Source organism: Balaenoptera borealis, assembly GCF_965194805.1.
Source record: "Balaenoptera borealis genome assembly, chromosome: 13".
Lineage (NCBI taxonomy): Eukaryota > Metazoa > Chordata > Mammalia > Artiodactyla > Balaenopteridae > Balaenoptera > Balaenoptera borealis.
In genome coordinates this window covers 106,016,950-106,037,349 of record NC_138870.1, presented here as the reverse complement: position 1 = coordinate 106,037,349, position 20,400 = coordinate 106,016,950, and the positions used below count along the sequence as shown (strand labels likewise).

The 20,400-nt window shown below is 50.2% G+C and overlaps 2 protein-coding genes across 2 annotated transcripts in view; both read right to left on the bottom strand.

Moving 5' to 3' along the window:
* LOC309609398 (RNA helicase Mov10l1-like) overlaps positions 1 to 9,865 on the bottom strand; it is a 35,129-nt gene extending 25,264 nt beyond the window's left edge. The window contains exons 1-6 of the mRNA XM_082350823.1: positions 9,820 to 9,865; positions 6,832 to 6,975; positions 6,335 to 6,579; positions 5,826 to 5,937; positions 4,286 to 4,480; positions 210 to 324 (exon numbers count right to left, since the gene is read on the bottom strand). Of these exons, the coding sequence (XP_082206949.1) occupies positions 210 to 324; positions 4,286 to 4,480; positions 5,826 to 5,937; positions 6,335 to 6,579; positions 6,832 to 6,890 (726 nt within the window). The 5' untranslated portion in view covers positions 6,891 to 6,975; positions 9,820 to 9,865. The remainder of the gene's footprint in view (positions 1 to 209; positions 325 to 4,285; positions 4,481 to 5,825; positions 5,938 to 6,334; positions 6,580 to 6,831; positions 6,976 to 9,819) is intronic.
* A 12-nt stretch (positions 9,866 to 9,877) lies between these two features.
* On the bottom strand, positions 9,878 to 17,565 carry LOC309608735 (RNA helicase Mov10l1-like; the record flags this gene model as incomplete). The annotated part of the gene is made up of 5 exons (XM_082349155.1): positions 9,878 to 10,069; positions 10,503 to 10,615; positions 11,917 to 12,079; positions 16,843 to 17,027; positions 17,430 to 17,565. The coding sequence occupies 5 exons, from the start codon at positions 17,563 to 17,565 to the stop codon at positions 9,878 to 9,880; spliced, it is 789 nt and encodes a 262-aa protein (XP_082205281.1).
* Between the last annotated feature and the right edge of the window lie 2,835 nt (positions 17,566 to 20,400).

Genomic DNA, 20,400 nt, shown 5'->3' with positions numbered 1-20,400 from the left:
AGAAGGTCCCCCCAGCCTCCAAAGCGCCGACAATCTGCAGAGGGACACAGCGGTGGGCCCCGCCGCTCGTGGTTCTCCCGCTCCCAGCTTCCTGGGGTGAACACAGCCCACACGAGGTCTGAACCCACCAAAGGTTCACCCTGAGTTTGTTCAGAAAACAACTCGGGTGTGGTGAAGAATCAGTACTTCACATGAGACACTTTTCCTACCTCTGCGAGTAGCGGCTGAAAGGTCAGGATGTCGATTTTCTGCCGCACGCATTCTTTAAGCCTGTCTGGTATCGGGTACTGCGGGAGAAAACTCGGAAGCTGTCGTCTCAGGTTCCTTAAAAGGAGATTTGCAAGTTAGAAACAGCCCTTCAGCACCAGGCACTTCACCCCAGACGTTTCCACTTAAACATCCTTTCCTATTTCAGAAAGACAGAGGTTCAATCACCAAAAACAACTGGTACGTGAACTGCTGGCCTCAGGCAGTGGTTTGCAAAGTGCTATTTAGCTTTGGGGCCGCTCTCCCCCCTGGGAGCTGCTTTGCCTCTAGCAGAAGAACATGCCAAACTCCCAAAAGCCCCTGGGACCAGTGAGCTTGAAAACACTGTTTCTAAGCTTCCAATAAGCTCAACTCTTACGCTTTTTTTCCTTCCAGTTTCACGGACATATAATCGACGGCAACACTGTAGACGTTTAAGGTGTGCAGCATAATGATCTGACTTACATGCATCATGAAATAATGACCACGGTAAGTGTAGTGACCACCCATCTTCTCATACAGAGTTAAAGAAATAGAAAAAAATATCTCCTTGTGACGGGAACTCCCAGGATCACTCTCCTGACATCTTTCTCATATAACACACTGCCATGTTCATTACACGTGTCATGCTGTACATTACATCCCTAGTACTGATTCATCTTATAGCTGGAGGTTTGTACCTTCTGACCCCCTTCATCCAATTCCCCCTCCCCCAAACCTCACCTCCGGTGACCACAAATCTCATCTCTTTTTCTATAAGTTTGTTTTTGAATCGACCTACAACACTGTTATTTCCTGTTACACAAACACAGTAATTTGATATTTCTGTACATTTCAAAATGATCATCACAATAAGTATAGTTATGATATGTTACCACGCAAATATATTACATTGTTATTGACTATATTCCCCACAATGTGCATAGCTATCTATCCCTCCACCTATCCATCATCATCTATCCATCCATCCATTCATCCATCTATGGTTATTTAAGTTGCTGGTCTCTTAAGTTCAAATGCATTTTTCTTTAAAATTAATTATTTATTTATTTTTGTCTGTGTTGGGTCTTCGTTTCTGTGCGTGGGCTTTCTCTAGTTGCGGCAAGCGGGGCCACTCTTCATCGCGGTGCGCGGGCCTCTCACCATCGCGGCCTCTCTTATTGCGGAGCACAGGCTCCAGACGCGCAGGCTCAGTAGTTGTGGCTCACGGGCCTAGTTGCTCCGCAGCATGTGGGATCTTCCCAGACCAGGGCTCGAACCCGTGTCCCCTGCATTGGCAGGCATTTTCACTCTCCTCCCATCATGATTATTGTTTTTTTAATATTATTTTTAATTTTGGTTGCGTTGGGTCTTTGTTGCTACACGTGGGCTTTCTCCAGTTGCAAAAAGCAGGGGCTACTCTTTGTTGGGGTGCACGGGCTTCTCATTACGGTGGCTTCTCTTGTTGCGGAGCATGGGCTCTAGGGGTGCGGGCTTCAGTAGTTGTGGCTCACAGGCTCTAGGGCACAGGCTCAGTAGTTGTGGCGCACGGGCTTAGTTGCTCCGCGGCATGTGGGATCTTCCTGTAGCAGGGATCGAACCTGTGTCCCCTGCATTGGCAGGCAGATTCTTAACCACTGCGCCACCAGGGAAGTCCCATGATTATTGCTTTTGACATCATATTTTACATCTTTTTGTTCTGTGTATTCCTTAACTGCTAATTGCAGATATATATGATTTTACTACTTTTGTCTTTCAACCTTATGACTAGCCTTATACAAGGCTGGCTTTACTACCTTTACTGTATATTTCCCTTTTCCTATAAGCTTTTTCTTTCATAATTTTCATGTATGTAGTTATGGTCTTTTCTTTTTTGCTAAAAGAAGTCCCTTTATCATTTCTGGTAAAGCTGGTTTGGTGATTCTGAACTTTTTTAGCTTTTGCTTGTCTGTAAAGCTTTTAATTTCTCCATCAAATCTGAATGAGAGCCTTGCTGGGTAGAATATTCTTGGGTGTAGGTTTTTCCCTTTCATCACTTTAAATATATCATGCTACTCCCTTCTGGCCTGCAGAGTTTCTGCTGAAAAGTCAGCGATTGTCTTATAGGAGTTCCCTTCTACCTAACGTGCTGCTTTTCCCTGGCTGCCTTTAATATTCTCTCTCTTTAATTTTTGCCTTTTTAATTACAGTGGGTCTTGGCATGGTCTTCTTTGGGTTGATCCTGTTTGGGACTCTATGCGTCCTGGACCTGGATGTCTGTTTCCTTTCCCAGGTTAGGGAAGTTTTCAGCTGTTATGTCTTCATGTATGTTCTCTGCCCCTTTCCCTCTCTCTTCTCCTCCGGGACCCATTTGATGGTGTCCCAGTGCTCTCTCTCTCTTTTTTTAAAATATACATTATTTGCATTTTCTTTTTTTTTTTATAAATTTATTTTTTATTTATTTATTTTTGGCTGTGTTGGGTCTTTGTTGCGGTGCACGGGCTTCTCATTGCGGTGGCTTCTCTTGTTGTGGAGCACGGGCTCCAGGCACGCAGGCTTCAGTAGTTGTGGCACGCAGGCTCAGTAGCTGCGGCTTGCGGGCTCTACAGTGCAGGCTCAGTAGTTGTGGCGCATGGGCTTAGCTGCTCTGTGGCGTGTGGTATCTTCCTGGACCAGGGATCGAACCGATGTCCCCTGCATTGGCAGGCGGATTCTTAACCACTGCGCCACCAGGGAAGTCCCAAGTGTTCGTTTTAGGGACGCTCCGGTACAGTGACAACGTATTAATATTCAACGGGGAAAAACTTACCAGAGGATTAAATACTTGTGCTGTTGCTCTATCTCACTCCTCTAGTTAAGCCAAATTGTAACGGGAAAGCCGCTTGGTGCACCACTAAACGACAGCCAGAGGTTCTTAAAAGCTCCTGTAACTGGAGTAAAGCCATGTGGACCTGCCGCCCGCAGGCCACGTGACTTCTTGCTCCTGTGTTCAGGTTCCATCCCTAGAGCCACTCAACTACTGTTTACATGCCCAATGACTGTTATTACTTACTGATTGCTGTTGACTGCTCACTGCCAGAAATGGCACGTGTGGGGCAGGGGGGGACTAGCACTTTACAAATGAAACTAAGGCTCAGAGAGGTTGAGAAACTGGCCTGAGATGGCACAGCTTCCTGGTGGCAGTGCTGGGATTCAAACAATGGTCTAACCCCAAAGGTCAATAGGCACACAATACTTTAACAGATTTCCCTTCAGCCCACGAATCAGTGGAAGCCCAAAGTACCTTATCTTCAATTGTTCCCAGGTCAGATGTGATCTGAGATTCAGGACTTCCCACCACAGAAAAGCAGCACGTGCCATCCCAGTGAGTTCTGGGCCGCAGCTGAGAGGGCGTGTCCACACGACTAAGTCGTGGAATGTCTTCCAGCCTATAGGTCATGACTTTTTGGCACCGAACTTAAGCAAAATCGGCTTTTCAGAGCTTTGGGGTTTATAACTGCAGACGAGAAAGCGTGGGCGCGCAGCACTTTCTCCAGACGACACCCCAGATACAGTCAGGTCGTCCCCAAGCCCCCAGCCACGCGCCGCTAGCACATTACATGCTTTTTTCTTAATTTCATTTTTCAAAGGTGTCACACCTTCAAATGGGCTTCAAACAGCCAAGCAACCCTGCTGCCCTCGACAAGCGATACTCGGGTGCTATGAATGGCCCTCGAAAGCCATGCCAACCACGTCTCACTGACCCCTCGCTGCTCGGTGCCCTGGGTGCCCATGTGGGACACGGGCTTTCTTGGGAGGTGGGCGGCCTGGGCTGATGGGAACACGAAAGGTGGCAGGAGCCGAGGGGAAGGGTCAAATCACATCCTGCGTTGTGAGTCACCTTGAGACTAGCTGGGGTGCTGCAGCCCACCCAACGCTCGCCGTCCTCACAGTGTGTCCCCAGGACAATGGAGGGCGCTGGGCCGCAGCTGCACCCCTTTATCCAGGACGTCCACCTCCCTCCGACAACAGCAGCTACGTGCATCCCTCACACAGTGAGCCCAAGATCTGGGCTTGCATTGTCGTCTGCTCATGGTGGTACCTTTTCTGCATGGTCACGACAACTGTAGTTTTGGTGGAAGCTAACACTTGAGAACTTTTAGACTTCTTCCATGAAAAGGGTTCTCGGACAGCTATCAGTGATTCCTCCTCACTTATGACGTTCACTTCAAGGAATCGCCCGATTATGAAATTGGAGAAGCAAAGCAGAAGGAGCTCCTTGCAGCGGCCAGAATTCCTGGAGAAACAAGACACAATTTAGTGTGAGTCGTAAGTAATAGAGGCAGGTTCAACACAATCTCCCTTCGTTCACACAGGGAAAGTCACAGAGCTAGCAAACCAGTCACCCTTAGCTTTTTTATTATTTGTTTAAAATTAATTTATTTCTTTATTTTTGGCTGCGTTGGGTCTTCGTTGCTGTGCACGGGGTTTCTCTAGTTGTGGCGAGACGGGGCTACCCTTTGTTGCAGTGCATGCGTTTCTCATTGCGGTGGCTTCTCTTGTGGCAGAGCACGGGCTCTAGGCACGCAGGCTTCAGTAGTTGTGGCACGTGGGCTCAGTAGTTGTGGCTCGCGGGCTCTAGAGCACAGGCTCAGTAGTTGTGGTGCACGGGCTTAGTTGCTCCGCGGCATATGGGATCTTCCCGGACCAGGGCTCGAACCCGTGTCCCCTGCACTGGCAGGCGGATTCTTAACCACTGCGCCACCAGGGAAGCCCACCCTTAGCTTTTAATAATTCTATTAAAGGGAAAAAATGGACATTCTAAAATAAGCAATGTTAACGTTTTCCCAAGCTAAAATCACACACTTGAAATGGTATTGTCTGTAATTCTCACACTTAAGAAAGGAAAGAATATTTCTAGTATTCCCAAGTTTAAATCAGAGCAGTGCAACATGACCAAAGAGACACCAGCTCCCACTCTGCCTTCTGCCCACTTTCCGCTGCTGCTCGAGTCCGGCCCCACTGTCACACGTCACGGAGGGCACCGCGGGGGCTGCATCACCAACCACTGACGCGAGGACTGCCCTTGGCTCAAAGCGTCACCCGCGGCCTGAAGCAAGGCGCTGATTTAATCAGAGCCACCCTCTGACAAATTTAAAACCAGCAAGTGTAGATGAGATGAGGGAGGGAAGAAGGGCTGCACCAAAGCGCCCAGCTGACAGGGGACCAGCAGGCAGCGCCGGGGGTTCTGGACATGGGGAAGGAGTCAGGAGAGGGAAGGGCCCACGAGGGCTCGGGAGCCCGTGTCTGGCCGGGCTGCCCGGGTGGAGGGAGAAGGGCAGGAAGGTCTCAGGGCCGAGCTGAGGGCAGGCCTGGGGAGGAGCAGCAGGGGCCTCGGGGCCCCGGCTTCCCAAGGCTGTGGGGGCTTGGCCGTGCCCGTCCTCCATAGTCAGGAGTCAGCGTGGGTACCCTCACTCAAGCCACTTTCTCCACTAGCGCTTTTCCTCGTGATTTCGTCCCATCAAAATAGTTACCAATACTTTTTACAACATCCAACCTAGAAGTACCATAAGCGAAACCGAACAAGACAAACGCGCAGATGCCCGCAAAGTCAACTGCCTCCATACCCTCCAGCCACGTACTTTGCATCACAGGTAACCACGATCAGGGTTTTTCCACCTGGAGGGATGAGCCCACCGGGTTCGGGCTTCTGTGACACATTCTTCTCCTTTTCTCCTTTACAGGCATAGTCATCTGGGAGATGAAATTTAAATCCAAAATTAGACCAAAGGTGAACTGTTCTGACAGTGGTGGTGCTGGTGGAAGGGACTATCACACACAGACGAGTGGCTGACGCCCCCGACAGGTGAGCGACAGGCAAGCGACAGGCAAGGGGGCGGCAGGCATCCTCTCCCCCCAATTTAGAATCATTGCAGGAAGCGGCTCGTGTAAAGCATGAAGTAGCTCGTGTAAAGCACGCCGGGCATTTCTCCAGCTGTTTTAGCCCCAAGTATCAGAGAAGGGTCCAGACCAAAGAGCCCACAGGGTAAACACTGCCACTCGCCTGCCCAGACCCTGGAGCAGCTGCACCAGCTCCCGGACCTGAGTGGGCTCGCGCAGCGGATCCAATGGTAACAGCTGAAACGTCTACCTGGAGAGGCTTCTCTGTTGTTCACCAGACTGCTCTCCAATGTCTGATAGGTTTTGTTTTTCCTGCAGCTGTCTAATGAGTTAATATTTTCATCTGCAAAATTCTTCTCCTTCTCAGGAACGGAAACAAGAGACACTTCGGGGCACGTCTGGATTTCATCCAGCATCTGAAATCTGAACTGTTTAGCTTTATCCCAGCCACCCAACTTGCAGCTGACTAAGTTTTGAGGAATGTCTCCTTTATTCCTGGAAAAGGAAAATTAGCCATGAACAGAGACAGGATTTCTAAAGCTAAAATACTGTTACCATAAAACAGAATTCAACCTAACTAGTGAATGGCGATTGCAAATACTTTTATGAGTATAAGTAAAAAGGCTATTTCATGGTGGAAAATCTAGAAAGAGATACATAAAGGAAAAAATAAGCAAGCAAAATGAAATTAGTTCTACAGAAGTTCTTAAATCACAGTCTGTACTTTTGTTTGAGTGGCAAACTTACTCTATCCAGATCACCACATTTTTGCTTTCTCCTTCTTTCAGCGTTCCAAAATTTGTCATCCTCGTGACTTCAATGCCACCTTTGTTTTTCAGTAAAAGGGCTCCACAGGCCTCGTCAGCAGTCTCCTCGACCGCAGAGGTGCCCCTGGATAAAGCAGCCACAGGACAGTGTTGGGGTCAGTGTGGGCGGGCGGGGCATCCTGAGGCCCCGCCTGCCTTCCCTGCCCCTCCAGGCCGCACCAACCACAGGGCGAGGGGATAAGGAGCCAACCCCAAAGAGGCGACCAAGTAAGGATGACACTTAGAACTTCTGAGCAAGACAGCAGATCACCCTGAAGAAGAAACAACAAGCCCTGCTGAATCCAGAGGAGAGGAGGGCCCTGGTGGGAGCTCTGGGGATCTGAGAACATGGGCGGCCTTCACCAGCTGTGCACCCCCCAGAGGCCCGGGACTCCTCAGCCCCCGCACCCCCCAGCCCTGGTCACAGAGGGAAGGGTGTTCAGTGCTCCTCCCCAGACCCTTCCTGGCTGCCGCGAGGGGCTTTGCTCGTCAGGGACCCACTACTAAGCTTTCATTTGGAAAAAGAGTGTGGCTTCAAAATACTTGAAACTAATTAAACGAGAATTTTTATCTTCAGAAAATGAGCAGATCCCACCCTCCCGTGAGAAGGGCCCATTCGTCCCCCTTTGTCCTCCTGACGCTGCCGTGAAGCCCGGCGCTGTGCCCACCGCTCCCCTCAGCTCCCGCCTCCCCTGCCTGACCCTCCCGCAGTGCCACCCGGAAACAGGCTCCTTCACGCCTGGACCCTGTCCACACCCCCACCCAGAGGCACCCTCCGCCACAGCAGCCACGCCCTCAACTCCCTGCCGGCCACGCGCTCCCCGCCTTCCTCGCCTCACCCACACGGCCAGGGCCGCCCCGAGGTCGTGCAGCCGTGCCGCAGCCCCAGCCTGCGGTGGCCGCGGGAGCGGGCATCTGTGCTTGCAGATGGCCAGCCGTGGCGGCTTATGGACAGGCGGAGGAGCAGCAACCAAGACAGGAGTCAGAAGCCACCTGCGGGCTCTGGGCGGACCCCACCCACAGCCTGGAGGGGGCACGCGGGACGCCGCTGCAGGCCTGCCCCGAGGAGCACAGGGCCCTGCTTTGCACACGACACTCTGCTGTCCTTCAGACCCCTGAGTGGGCAGCCGGACAGTGCGTCTGCGTGCAGGGCGGCGTCCTCCACTTGGGGCTAAGGCCGCGGAGCCGGGACCAGGACGGGAGGAAACCACGGTCACGACGCAGCACAGGGACCGCAGCACGCGGGGCACCTGCTGGGCGGACAGGACGCGGGGCCTGACTGCTCACCGGGCCAGCGCCCCCTCCACCGCTCACCCCAGCCCCGCACTGACGGGGGAATGAGGAGGGGCTGCACGGGAGCTGGGGCTGGCTCACGGCCAGTGTCTGACAATGAAGGCGTGACGACTTCCCCGGCCGCTCGAGGCAGACGCGTGGAGCCCGGGGGCAAGTGCCCGATTGGCCACCCTTCCGGGGACCAGCTCCCCGCACTGCAGGCAGGCCACCCGGGAGGCTCACCCGAAGCTCACCGCCCACGGCCAGGGAGCCCCCCGCTCCTGCCCCCACCCGCTCCATTCGGCAGATGCGGGTCCTCTGGAAACACGCTGAGTCACAGAGCAGGTTAAGGGAAGTGCTGCGGAGAATCAGACAGACAGGGCAACAGGGACCCAGACTCCCTTCCGACGAACACACTGGCCCTGCGGGCGAGATGGCAGCTGTTTCTCTCGCATGGTCAGTTTGCACCAGTCCTGGCCGCCCTCCCACGATCCGCCCCTGCCCACGGCCATCAGGAGCCCAGTTAACTGTGCTGTAAAGACAACAATCACGAAGTCCGCGTTTCAACAACATGGTGCTTCCTTAAAGTGGCACAAGGTTCCGAGTGACGATACCTAATGTGGGCAGGGCCGCTGGCTTCTGCTCCAGGTGACCGACGGCCAGCAGGGTCACAGAGCCGGCAGGGAGCCGAGGCCCCGGTTCGGCCTCCAAGACCCCGGCACCGATGCCTGGCAAACAAGCGCCTGCTTGGCCTCATGTCCACACACCCCTGAGCCCATCAGATGGACTGAAGCCAGAACTCCCGGGCCTCCTGGGCCTTCCTGGTGGAGGGGGCGAGGGTATACATCTCCCGCACTTCACTGTTCTGAGGACGGGCAGAGTCATTCTCCAAAAGGAGAGCAGGTCCCGTGGGGAAGGAGGACGTGTCCACCAGACAGTCCGGACACGGCAAGGCCCACCTCACCACGTTCCCCTTCTGCCCACACCCCGCCCCCCAGCACATCCCTCCCAGCTGTGCCGGGCCGCTCAGTCCTCCTGAGATGGGGCTCCCCTGCCTGCCTGCCCTGTGGCTCATGAGACGCTCCTCCCTGCACGCAATCTGCTCCACTGAGGGGATCAGACAATAAACAGAACGACTTCAGAAACCATGTACCGAGCTCCCTGAGACGAGCACTACGGAGAAAGAGCAGCAGAGACGGGGCGGGAGCCCGGGAAGGCCTGTCGTGTTGCATAAGCACGCGTGTCGGAGGGAGGAAGTCACGGGCGCACAGAAGGAAGAACCGGATACAGGAAATCCAGTAATTTTAAGAACCGACCAGGACCTCCCTGGTGGTCCAGTGAGTAAGACTCCACGCTCCCAATGCAGGGGGCCCGGGTTCGATCCCTGGTTGGGGAACTAGACACAGCATGCACGACGCAACTGGCATAGCCAAAATTAAAAAAAGAACTGACCACGTCCAACGTGTTCTACAAAATGCCAACATGTGAAAGAACACAACACACAAAACCCACGAAAATATGAAGATCATCAACGTAAGATTAAGGATCAAGAGGCAACTTTCCACTCAGCCTTCAGTCAACTGTGAAGACCCCTAACCCCCAGGAGAGCTCTCCTTCCAGCCCCGCCAGCTCAGGACCTGGACAGTCTGTTACCTGCCTTGGTAAGCCGGCTCTCAGATGCACCCCAGGCCCCCGTCCCCCGAGCCGCCGCCTCCTCACCGCCTCTGCACTGGGGTCACGCACAGGGCCCTCCACACGTAGCACGACTGGCTGCTCTCCACCACCACTGCGCTGACCACGTCGTGCCTCTGCGGCACGTAGCCTTCCGGGAGCTTCAGGGAGTCCAGGGTGAAAAAGATGTAGTCGTTGATCACCCCGTTCCTCCCACAGAGGCTGGACACGCAGACCTGCAAGCACAGCACCAGGGGCTGGCCGTGTGCACGGGGCCGCCGCAGCCAGTGGGGCTCAGGCCTGGTCTCGGAGGAGGAGCGATGCCCCCAGCGGTACCGGCCAGGCAGGGAGCGGGGCCCAGCACACACCTCCACCCCCACCTCCACCCGCAACCTCAATTCCCTCCTCTGTTCCAGTGCCCACTCCCAAGACCACACCCGCGGCTACGCGCGAGGCCAGAGGCCACACCCCACTCCACGCGGCCCCACCATCAGACGCTTTAACACTCCTCGTCCCTCTGTGACCTAGAATTTAACTATGTGCGTGTGCAGGCCGGCCGCCGGTGATCTCAGGAAGACATCAGGGTCTTCTCTGCCCGAGACGGACTCTCATTCATCCTGACCGCCCATCGCACCCAGGACCCCGGGCCACTCGAGGCTCAGCACCTACCCGGTCCACGCGCTTGTACCTCAGCGGCTTCACCGAGACGGCCTCACTGCTCCACGTGCCCGGCCGGATCCAGTACTCGGCCTCCACCCAGTCCCCCTTGCAGGGCTTGAAACCTCCAAGGCAGGGAAACCGGGCATGTTACTCAGTGATGTAACTTCAAAGTGTACAATTCACTCTGCAGTTATGTTTCTGTTCTGAGACACACATGACTGGTTGGGAAAGGGGCTCCCTGTTCCCGTTAGGAACCAGCGTATCCACCTGGATTCTCTTCCAGATTTACCCACGCCAACGGAGCAGAGGCTGTTACAGGCCAACCTGTCTTCCTGCCTACAAGGCACGGGCAGGGGACCTGGTCTGCACAGTCTCAGGACCCCATCTGATTTCAGATACTCCCCAAAGTTCTTACAAAGAAAAAAGTAATGAAGCGTCATCAACAACTGCAACAAAGTGGGCAGAATGGCAGCCCTCTACCCACAGGCCTGGCTCCAGGAGGTGTGGGTATGTGTGGCACTCCTCTGCCAGCTCCTTGCAGACACTGTGAGTACCCTCCCCATCAGGGACACCCAGGGTGCACGGTGACACAGGGACATGTGCTCAGACCTGAGGCCTGGGTGGCTACGGGCATCCCAGCTCAGGAGAGGGAGCCCCTCGGTGTGCCAGGGAGCTGGCGGGGTGGCCGGTAAAGCGGGGAAACGGCAGGGGCAGTGACATGAGGTGGCAGCCGAGCCATCCTGATGTGAAGCGGGGAGAGAGTGGTCTGGACAGGTTGGGCGCGGCACGCGGTGTAGCCGCAACCGGTGATAACTTTTTGGTTGTTTTGTGATAAACGTTTTTGCAGCAGTTAAGCTCAAAAAACAACAGTGCCTAATGAAATATGGAGTTTGTTTCTCAAGAAAGCTGGTGACGAGCACACAGCAGTCCAACCATCTGCGGACACTGCTACCCAGCAGCGGGGCCATGCTGCACCACGTGCGGCGGCACAAGACCACTGGAGACAAAGCTCCTGAAGCACCAGCTTCCAGGTCGGTGGGTGTTTTAGGCAGACTGACAGATGCACGAAGGCAACCCAGCTACAGAGCACCCACAGCAAAGCCAGTGCTCAAACAAACAGACCAGAAGGGAAGGGGCAAGGCTGGCTGATCCGTACAGGGCAGGCCTGGGGGCAGAGCAGGGGGGCATCTGGGGTAAAGAGCTCCAGCCTCAGGGTGGGGTGGGGTGGGGTGGGATGTCAGAGGCCTGGGATGAGATCCAGATTAGGGGAACCAGATGTTGGGCAGAGGCTTTAAGGGCAACACTCGGAGAACCTGGCAGATGAAAACCAGTCCCTGGTCCATCTCCAATCTCGTTATGAACATTTAAAAAAAACCTCACAAAACCTAATTTTAAACATGAACCAGAAACGCATTCCGCGTACCTTCACACACACTCTCCAGGGAGAAGTACGTCGTCTGGTTGATGTAGCCGGCGCCGTCCATCAGCGAGGTCACGCAGCCGATCAGCACGCGGGGGCTGGAGTCGGAGAGCCCTCTGCCGTGGCTCTTGCTGTTGTCTTCCCATTCATCTGAGATGGCTTCCACCTGCAAGACAGGCAAACTGCTACTTAAGACATACTGAGGACTCCAAGGAAAGCAAACTTCTGGCCGAGACCCCCTTATGAACACTGGGGCAAAAATCCTCAATGAAATACTGGCAAACTGAATGCAGCTGCATAAGAAATGCGTTGCACACCACGATGGAGGGGGGTTTACCCCAGAATGCAAACGTGGTTCAACAAATGAAAATCAGTCAGTACCATCCAGCACACTGGTAGAACAAAGGAAAAAATATATGATCATCTCAGCTGATACAGAAAAAGCATCTGACATAACTCAACACCTTTACACGATAAATACACTCAATCCAATAGGAAGAGACTGGAACTTTCTCAATAGGATAAAGGCCACGTATGAAAAACCCACAGCTCACATGACACTCAGTGGTGAGAGACTGAAAGCTTTCCCCCGAGGATAAGGAACAAGGCAAGGATGCCTGTTTTCACCACTTCTGTTCAACATAATACTGGAAGTCCCAGCCAGAGCAATTAGGCAAGAAGAAGAAATTTTAATATCCAAATTGGAAAGGAAGAAGTAAATTATCTATTTATAGATGACATGATCTTATACACAAAAAACGCTAAAAAATCTACAAAACACCTCTTAGAGCTAATAAATGAATTCAGCAAAGTTCCAGCATATGAAATCAATATACAAAAATCAGTTGTATTTCTATACACTTAAAATGAACAATTCAAAAAAGGAAACTGAGAAAACAATTCCATTTATGATAGCATCAAAAAGAATAAAACACTTAGGAATAAATTTAACCAAGGAGGTGGAAGACCTGTACACTGAAAACTACAAATTGTGGCTGCAAGAAGCCAGAGAAGACACAAATAAATGGAAACACATCTCACGTTCACGGATTAACATTAAGACATCAATACTACCCAAAGCGATCTATGGATTCAATGCAATCTATCAAAATCCCAATGATGGCTTTTGCAGAAATAGAAAAACCCATCCCAGAATTCATATGGAATCTTCAGTAACCCTGCATAGCCAAAACAATCTTGAAAAGGAAGAGCAAAGTTGGAGGACTCACAACACTTTTTGATTTCAAAACTTACTACAAGGGCTTCCCTGGTGGCGCAGTGGTTAAGAATCCACCTGCCAATGCAGGAGACGTGGGTTCAAGCCCTGGTCTGGGAAGATCCCACATGCCGCAGAGCAACTAAGCCCATTTGCCACAGTGACTGAGCCTGCACTCTAGAGCCTGCGAGCCACAACTACTGAGCCCACGTGCCACAACTACTGAAGCCCACACGCCTAGAGCCTGTGCTCCACAAGGAGAAGCTACCACAATGAGAAGCACACGCACCACAACGAAGAGTAGCCCCCGCCCGCCGCAACCAGAGAAAAGTCCACGTGCAGCAACAAAGACTGAATACAGCCAAAAAAAATAAATAAGTAAAAAAAAAAACAAACCCCAAAAAACTTACTACAAAGCTACAGTAATTAAAAGAGTGTAAAGACAGACAAAATACCAATGAAATAAAGAGCCCAGAAATAAACCCTCAAATATATGGTCAAATGACTTTCAACAAAGGTGCCAAGACCCTTCAACAGGGAAAAAGGTTTTCCCTGTTGTGCAGTCTTCTCAAAAAACGGTGGTGGGAGAACTGGCTCTCAGCGTGCAAAAGAATGAAGTCAAACCCTCATACAATACCATATTCAAAAATTAATTCAAAAACGGGTCAAAGACTTAAATTTAAGAACTAAAACTATAAAACCCTTAGAAGAAAGCACAGGAGAAAATCTTCATGATCTTGGATTAGTTAATGATTTTTTAAGTGTGACATCAAAGGCATAGGCTATTAAAAAAGGATAAATTGTACTCCATCAAAATTTAAAACTTCGGTACATCAAAGGATATTATTGATATTAAGAAAAAGTTAAAAAATTCACAGGATGGGAGGAAATATTTGTAAACCACATATCTGATAAGGGATTAATATCCAGAATATATAAAAAAAACTTCTACAACTCAACAAGAAAATAAACAACCTGATTAAAATATGAGCAAAGGAACTGAAAACACATTTCTCCAAAGAAGATATATAAATGACCAATAAGCACATGAAAAGATGCTCAACATCACTAATTATTAGGAAAATATAAATCAAAACCACAATAAAACACCCCTTCACATCCACTAGAGTGTCTACTATCAAAAAAATGGAAAATAATTCATGTTGGTGGAGATGTGGAGAAACTGGAACCCCTGTGCTGCTGATGGGAATGTAAAATGGTGCAGCCACTGGGGAAATTTTGGCGGTTCCTCAAAAAGTTAAATATAGGATTACCATATGACCATGCAATTCTACTCCAAGGTATAGACCCAAAAGAATTGAAAACTGGGACTCAGAAAGGTACTTTTCGCAGCAGCATTATCCACAACAGCCAGAAAGTAGAAACAATGCAAGTGCCCATAAACAGGTGAGTTGAGAAACAAAATGTAATATATACATAACAGTGGAATATTATTTAGCCATAATAAGGAATGAAGTTCTGATACATGTTACACGGATATGCCTTGAAAATATTATGCTAAGTCTAATGAGGCAGACACAAAAGGACTAATATTATATGATTCCACTTACATGAGGTACCCAGGATAGTCAAATTTATAGAGACAGACAGTAGAATAGTGGATTATTATTTAACGGGTATAGAGTTTATATTTGGGATGATAAAAAGTTATGAAAGTAGACAGTGGGCATGAGTGCACAGCAACATGAATGTACTTAGTGCCACTGAATAGCATTAAAACATTTAAAATTAAAATTAATTTTATGTTATGCATATTTTACCACAATAAAAAAACGTGAATAAAAAATGAGCAAACAAATCCAGAGGGTAGAGCAAATGAGCCAACTCCACAACTCTCACAATGGAAGTCAGCTACTACTGTTTAATGTTGGTGAATCAAGTGATTCAAGCATCTTGCAGAAGAGCTAAAAACAACAAGGACAGCACTTCGCCTGAGTGGCCCAAGCGCAGCTGGAGAGCAAGGAGGAAGCGCCTGCTCCTCGCTGGGGGCACGTTCCCGGCCAGAGCAGCCCTGCAGGCCCTTCAGCCACCAGAGACGTTCTACGTGCGCGCCATCCAATTTGGTGCCACCAGCTACGTTCAGTGCTTGGAATGCGGCTCGTGAAACTGAAGAATTCCAAATTTTATTTAATTTTAATAAATTTAAATTTAAATAGCCACACATGGCTGGTAGATGGCATTTACTAAAATGTAATAGTAACAAAGTATGTCTTGACCATTTTAAAAAGTAGTGGAGCTCAGTAAGTTGGCCAGACACCAAATTACATAACAAAAAAACAACAGATTTCCTAGAGGGAAAGAAAAAGATTAATTTGAAAATACAAAGAAAAATTATATTGATAATGGAACAAAAACATTACAATTCTCAAAAATAAACTTCACAAGGAATCTGCAGAACTGAAGTGAACAAAAAGAACGCAAAGGAAGGCTTAAATAAGTGGACGGACATAATCCGTAGCTGGAGAAGACCTGCTATGATCCACACGTCACTTGACCTAAACGGATCCACACACTCAGTGCTGGTCCAGGTGAGTCTGAGCCGAGGAGGAGAAACAGCAGGATGACGCTAACGTTTATCCACAGCGAGGGGAGAGCCCAGAGAGGTCCATCCACCAAGAAGAGGAAGAGAGAAGCCAGCCTGCCACCCGAGGACCCAACCATGCCATGTGGGCCACGTGCAGGCAGCAGAACCGACAGGGACCCAACAGGGTCCAGACAGGGTGCCAGGCAGGTGGGATTCTGGTGTGTGAGAAGGGGACCGTCCCACTCAGTAGGAAAGAGTGGACCACTCAGCGGATGACCGGTGCGCTACCGGGGAAGGAACGTCTGGCTCCTTCTTTCAGTCTGTACATCCACTAAGTTCCAGGTAAATTAAACATTTAAATGTCCATAAACAATTTTCACAGGAAAACCTGAGTGCATGTCTAATGAAAAGTGGGAAAAGCCTCTCTAAGGATTCGTACAGAGCCCGAGAGCCACATGGAAAAGACAGACACATTAACTACATAAAATGAGACTTTGTAAAACAAAGTCAAAAGATGATCTGGGGGGGGATATATTTGCAACACTTTCATATAATAATTTTGCTTAAAAAAGTCTAATTTCCATAATGTAGAAAGTTCAATTTTAAAAAGTTGAACCCAACAAAAAAATGATAAAAGGACACTAAAATAACTCATAGAAAAAATTTGAAAATTTAATCTACTTTAAGGCTTAAGTGCAAATTAAAATTATAAGATCCCTTTTCAAAGTGATTGGTGCAGATTTCCAAGATCAATAATGTCCACATCCTTTTGCCAACGTGGATAACAAGTGTCTCATCCTGCTCCTGAGTATAATTAGTGCAGTGTTACTGAAGGATAATTTGATGATACCATTAAAATGTTAAATGTGCATACTCTCTGACAATTATACTTCCAGGAAATCAGAGTACAAAAACACGATTTTTTTAAAGGAACAGTTGCTGAATAGTAGAGTTCATTAATTATCTTTGCTAACTGGATAACAAAGGATCCAAATAGTTATTTTTAACAATACTTTTTTAAAAGACTAGAAGAGTGGATACAGAAGTGGTAACAGTGTTTCTCTCCATGGCATACAACTACAGGTTGTCTCTGAGAGGTAACTGAACAGGAGGACAGCGGCGTGAAGCCCAAGGTGAAGAGAGGCTTCCTCATGAACTCAGGCCTTACCCGGATTGCTTTCAGTCCATTCGACACCTTATTTTCTTCCACAACCGCAATAACTTCCTGTCCAACATGCAGAAGCACTTTGCTTGTCAAAGCCTCATTGGAGAAGTAGATCAAATCGTCAATCATGCCATAATCGCTGCAGTACCTTGTCACGACACCCTGGACAGTTTTCAACTCTGTGTCACCTAAGACGGGTAAACAGAGAGGTTATGTTGACCACAAATCAAGTGCACACTACAGTTAAGCCCCCCAGAGCATCCGCGGGGCTAGGAGCCCTGTGGGCTGAGAACCTCCCTGGACACTGGGGTGCTCAGAAGGCAGGGTTTTGGAGGCAGACTGCCCAGCTTCCTCCCAGGGGCACAGGCAGTGGGCTCGGTGGGGCGAGGCTGCCTGCGTCTGACGCCCAGCTCTTCCCCAGCCATTCGTGGAACCCTGGGCTAGGTCTTCAAGCACCCCGTGCCGCACTGTCCTCACTTGTACAACGGGGACAGTTGTAGCCTCTGTCCGAGAGAGCTGTGTGAGGGTTATTACGTGACAGAAACGTGCACTGCGTGGGCCTCTGAGTGGCCGGCACGGGTTGGGGGCACCGTAAACTGCTGTCAGCGTTACGGCAGCATCAGGGGAGTGGCTACGGTGCATCCTCGTTACCGCCGTCATCACCACCACCGGCAGCAGCGCCACGAGGTCCCGCGTTATTTCACCAAACCAGGCGCTGGAAGACATTCTGCGCCTGGGGGCAAGTCTGGCGTAGAGCAGGGCCTGCCCTCATCCACTCAGAGACCCTGGCCAGAACCCGTGCTCCGAGTCTGCTCCTTCTCAGACACAGAAGACACCCAAGTGGGCACGGCCCGCCACCGAAGCCCGCGGAAGCCTGGCTGGAACTCCGACTGTTGCTGAAGGGCCACGTTTTACAGGCAAGATCCACGCGGACGGACGAAGCGACTTACTCCAGGTGGCAAAGTTAGCTAAAGAGGCATGAACAACTCTGGGCAGAGATGGCTTTTAGCGTGCTGCCTTAACAGGTAACTCCACGGCTAATGTTCTGGCTTCTCTTGCGGAGAATTTCGTCTTTTTAGAGGTTAGAGAAGGCAACTAGAGAATCACTATCCGGCGTTCAAGTCTCAGATAGAAAGAGGGATTGGGAGGAAATGCCAAAAGCCTTGGGGAAAAGCAACTGTGTAATTCTGGGTGCAGGGAGGGACGATGTGGCAGAAACAGAAGTACGGTTTGTACTTCAGGAAGATGGGTTCGAAAACAATTTCAAGAAAACAGGAGGAGGATGCCACGAGACTCTAAAACGACAGTTGAAGACAGCTGGATTACACTTTTCAGAGCTGTCGAAGCACACAACCGCAAGGGACACTGACACAGAGAGAACGGGAAGCCGTGCAGGACGACGTGTCAAGGCGCTCCCGGCGCATGAAAACACAAAGCGGAAAACAAGGAGGCACAGACCCCAAAAGCCGTAAAATGCTATTACGTAGTGAGAAGGCCTGTTTAAGTTACACTGCAAAGAAAAGATCATCACGGGACAGACACGCGTCAGCTTCGAGTTAGAAAACAAGCAAAAGCTCTCAAATCCCGATCTCGTCACACTAACGCCCTGGGACCCGGCTCGGACCACGCTCCCCCCCACCCCCCGCCCCACCAGGCGCAGGAACCACGCTTTGAGAGCCTCAGCGGCTCTCACTAGGTCACCAGCCGCCCCCCCCCCCCCAGTCCCGCGCCCGTCCACAGTCCACGGTCCACCGTCCGGCTGGGCGGCCTCGCGGGGCCGCGCGTACCGGCCCTTCCCGCGAGGCACCTTCTGCGAGCTCGGGCCCCAGCGGCCCGGCCTCCTCCTCGGGTTCTTCCGCCCTCCTCCAGAAGAAGGCCACCAGCTTGCCCGCGAGGCGCAGCATGACCCAGCCGCTCGTCTCCGCTCCCGCCGCCACGCCCTCCGCCGCCCTAGGCGCCCGCACGCGGCGCACCGCTCCCGCTGCCCTCAGCCAATGGGGCCGCCGCACCCGAGCCTGCGCCTGCGCGCCCTCGAGCTTGGCCAATAGGGTTGTGGCGCCCGCGCCTGCGCCCACGCCCGGTTGAGCTCGGCCAATGGGGGCGTCGCGCGCGCCAAGCCTGTTAGCTGCGGGTGGTTGGCGGTTGCTGACCGTTATTGCGCAGTGTGGGAGTGACGTCATGCCTGGCGCTTAAGGCGTGCGCTGGTGGGCAGGGCTTCGCACAGATGGGCGGGGCTTCGCGTAGGTGGGCCTCCCTCCCTCCCTCTGGGGAGGGGGGAAGGCTGAGCGTTCACTGCTCTGTACTGTTAGGTGTAGCTTTGGCAGATATTCTTTATCAAGTTGAGGAAGTTCCCTCTGTTCCTATTTTTCTGAGAGTTCTTATCGCGCTTGGGTGTGGAATTTTCTCAAATGCTTTTTTCTGTATCTATTGAAGTGATCATGTTGTTTTTCTGTTTTAGGGTGTTAATGAGAGTGAATCATACTGATTGATTTTTCAAATGTTAAGCCACCCCTGCTTTTCTGGGAAAACTCAACTTGGTCATTGTTTATTATCCTTTTTGTGTATCGATTCAACTTGGTAATGTGTGGTCAAGGGTGGCATCTTTGCTCCTGAGTGATGAAGAAATTTTCACATACTGAGGTGTGGGGAAGTCCTTCTGGCTTATACCTGATTTGGCTTGAACTCTATGCTAACTAGAACAGCCTGCCTTGTGGACTATCAGACATACATTGTACATCTGCTTTAACAAATTCAATAAATTCAATAGTTAAAGGGCCATTTAAGTTACCAGTATTGAGCAATATTGCATAAACTTTGGTAATTTCATCTTTTACGGGATTTGTCCATTTCATCCAAGGTGTCATTTCATCCAAGGTGTCAAATTTATGTCTGTGTGATCCATTGTGATGAACCATCTTTCATGCCTGATATTGGTAATTTATGTCCACCCTCTCGTTTGTCTTCATCAGTCTAGCTACAGGTTTATCAGTTTTATTTGTCTTTTCAGAAAACACCTCTTGGTTTTATTGATTTTTCTCTATTCGTTATTTCCTGTTTTTGTCTTCTTCATCCTCCCCCACCCCTGCCCCCCCTCTACTGCCTCTCTCCTCCTCCTCCACCTCCTTCTTCTTCTTCTACTTTGATCTGTGCTTTTCTAACTTTTTAAGGTGGAAAATTAGATAATGAATTTTGGAACTTTCTTCATTTTTGATATAAGTGTTTAAAAGTATACATTTCTGTAAGCTCCGACTCAGCTGCATTGTACAAAATTTGACGTGTTGTATTTTCATTTTCCTTCAGTTTCTAATTTCCTTTGTGATTTCTTCTTTGACCCATGGGGTTATTTTAGCGGTATATTGTTTAGTTTCTAAATATTTGAGGATTTTCCAGATATTTTTCTGTTAATAATTTCTAATTTAATTTTGTCATGGTCAGACAATAAAACTTGGATGAATTAATTAAAAAAAAATGTATCGAGGCTTTCCTCCTTGTCTCTTCACAAATGTTCCATGTGCTGTTGGAAACCATGGGTATCCTGGTATTGTTGGCTGGGGTCCAATT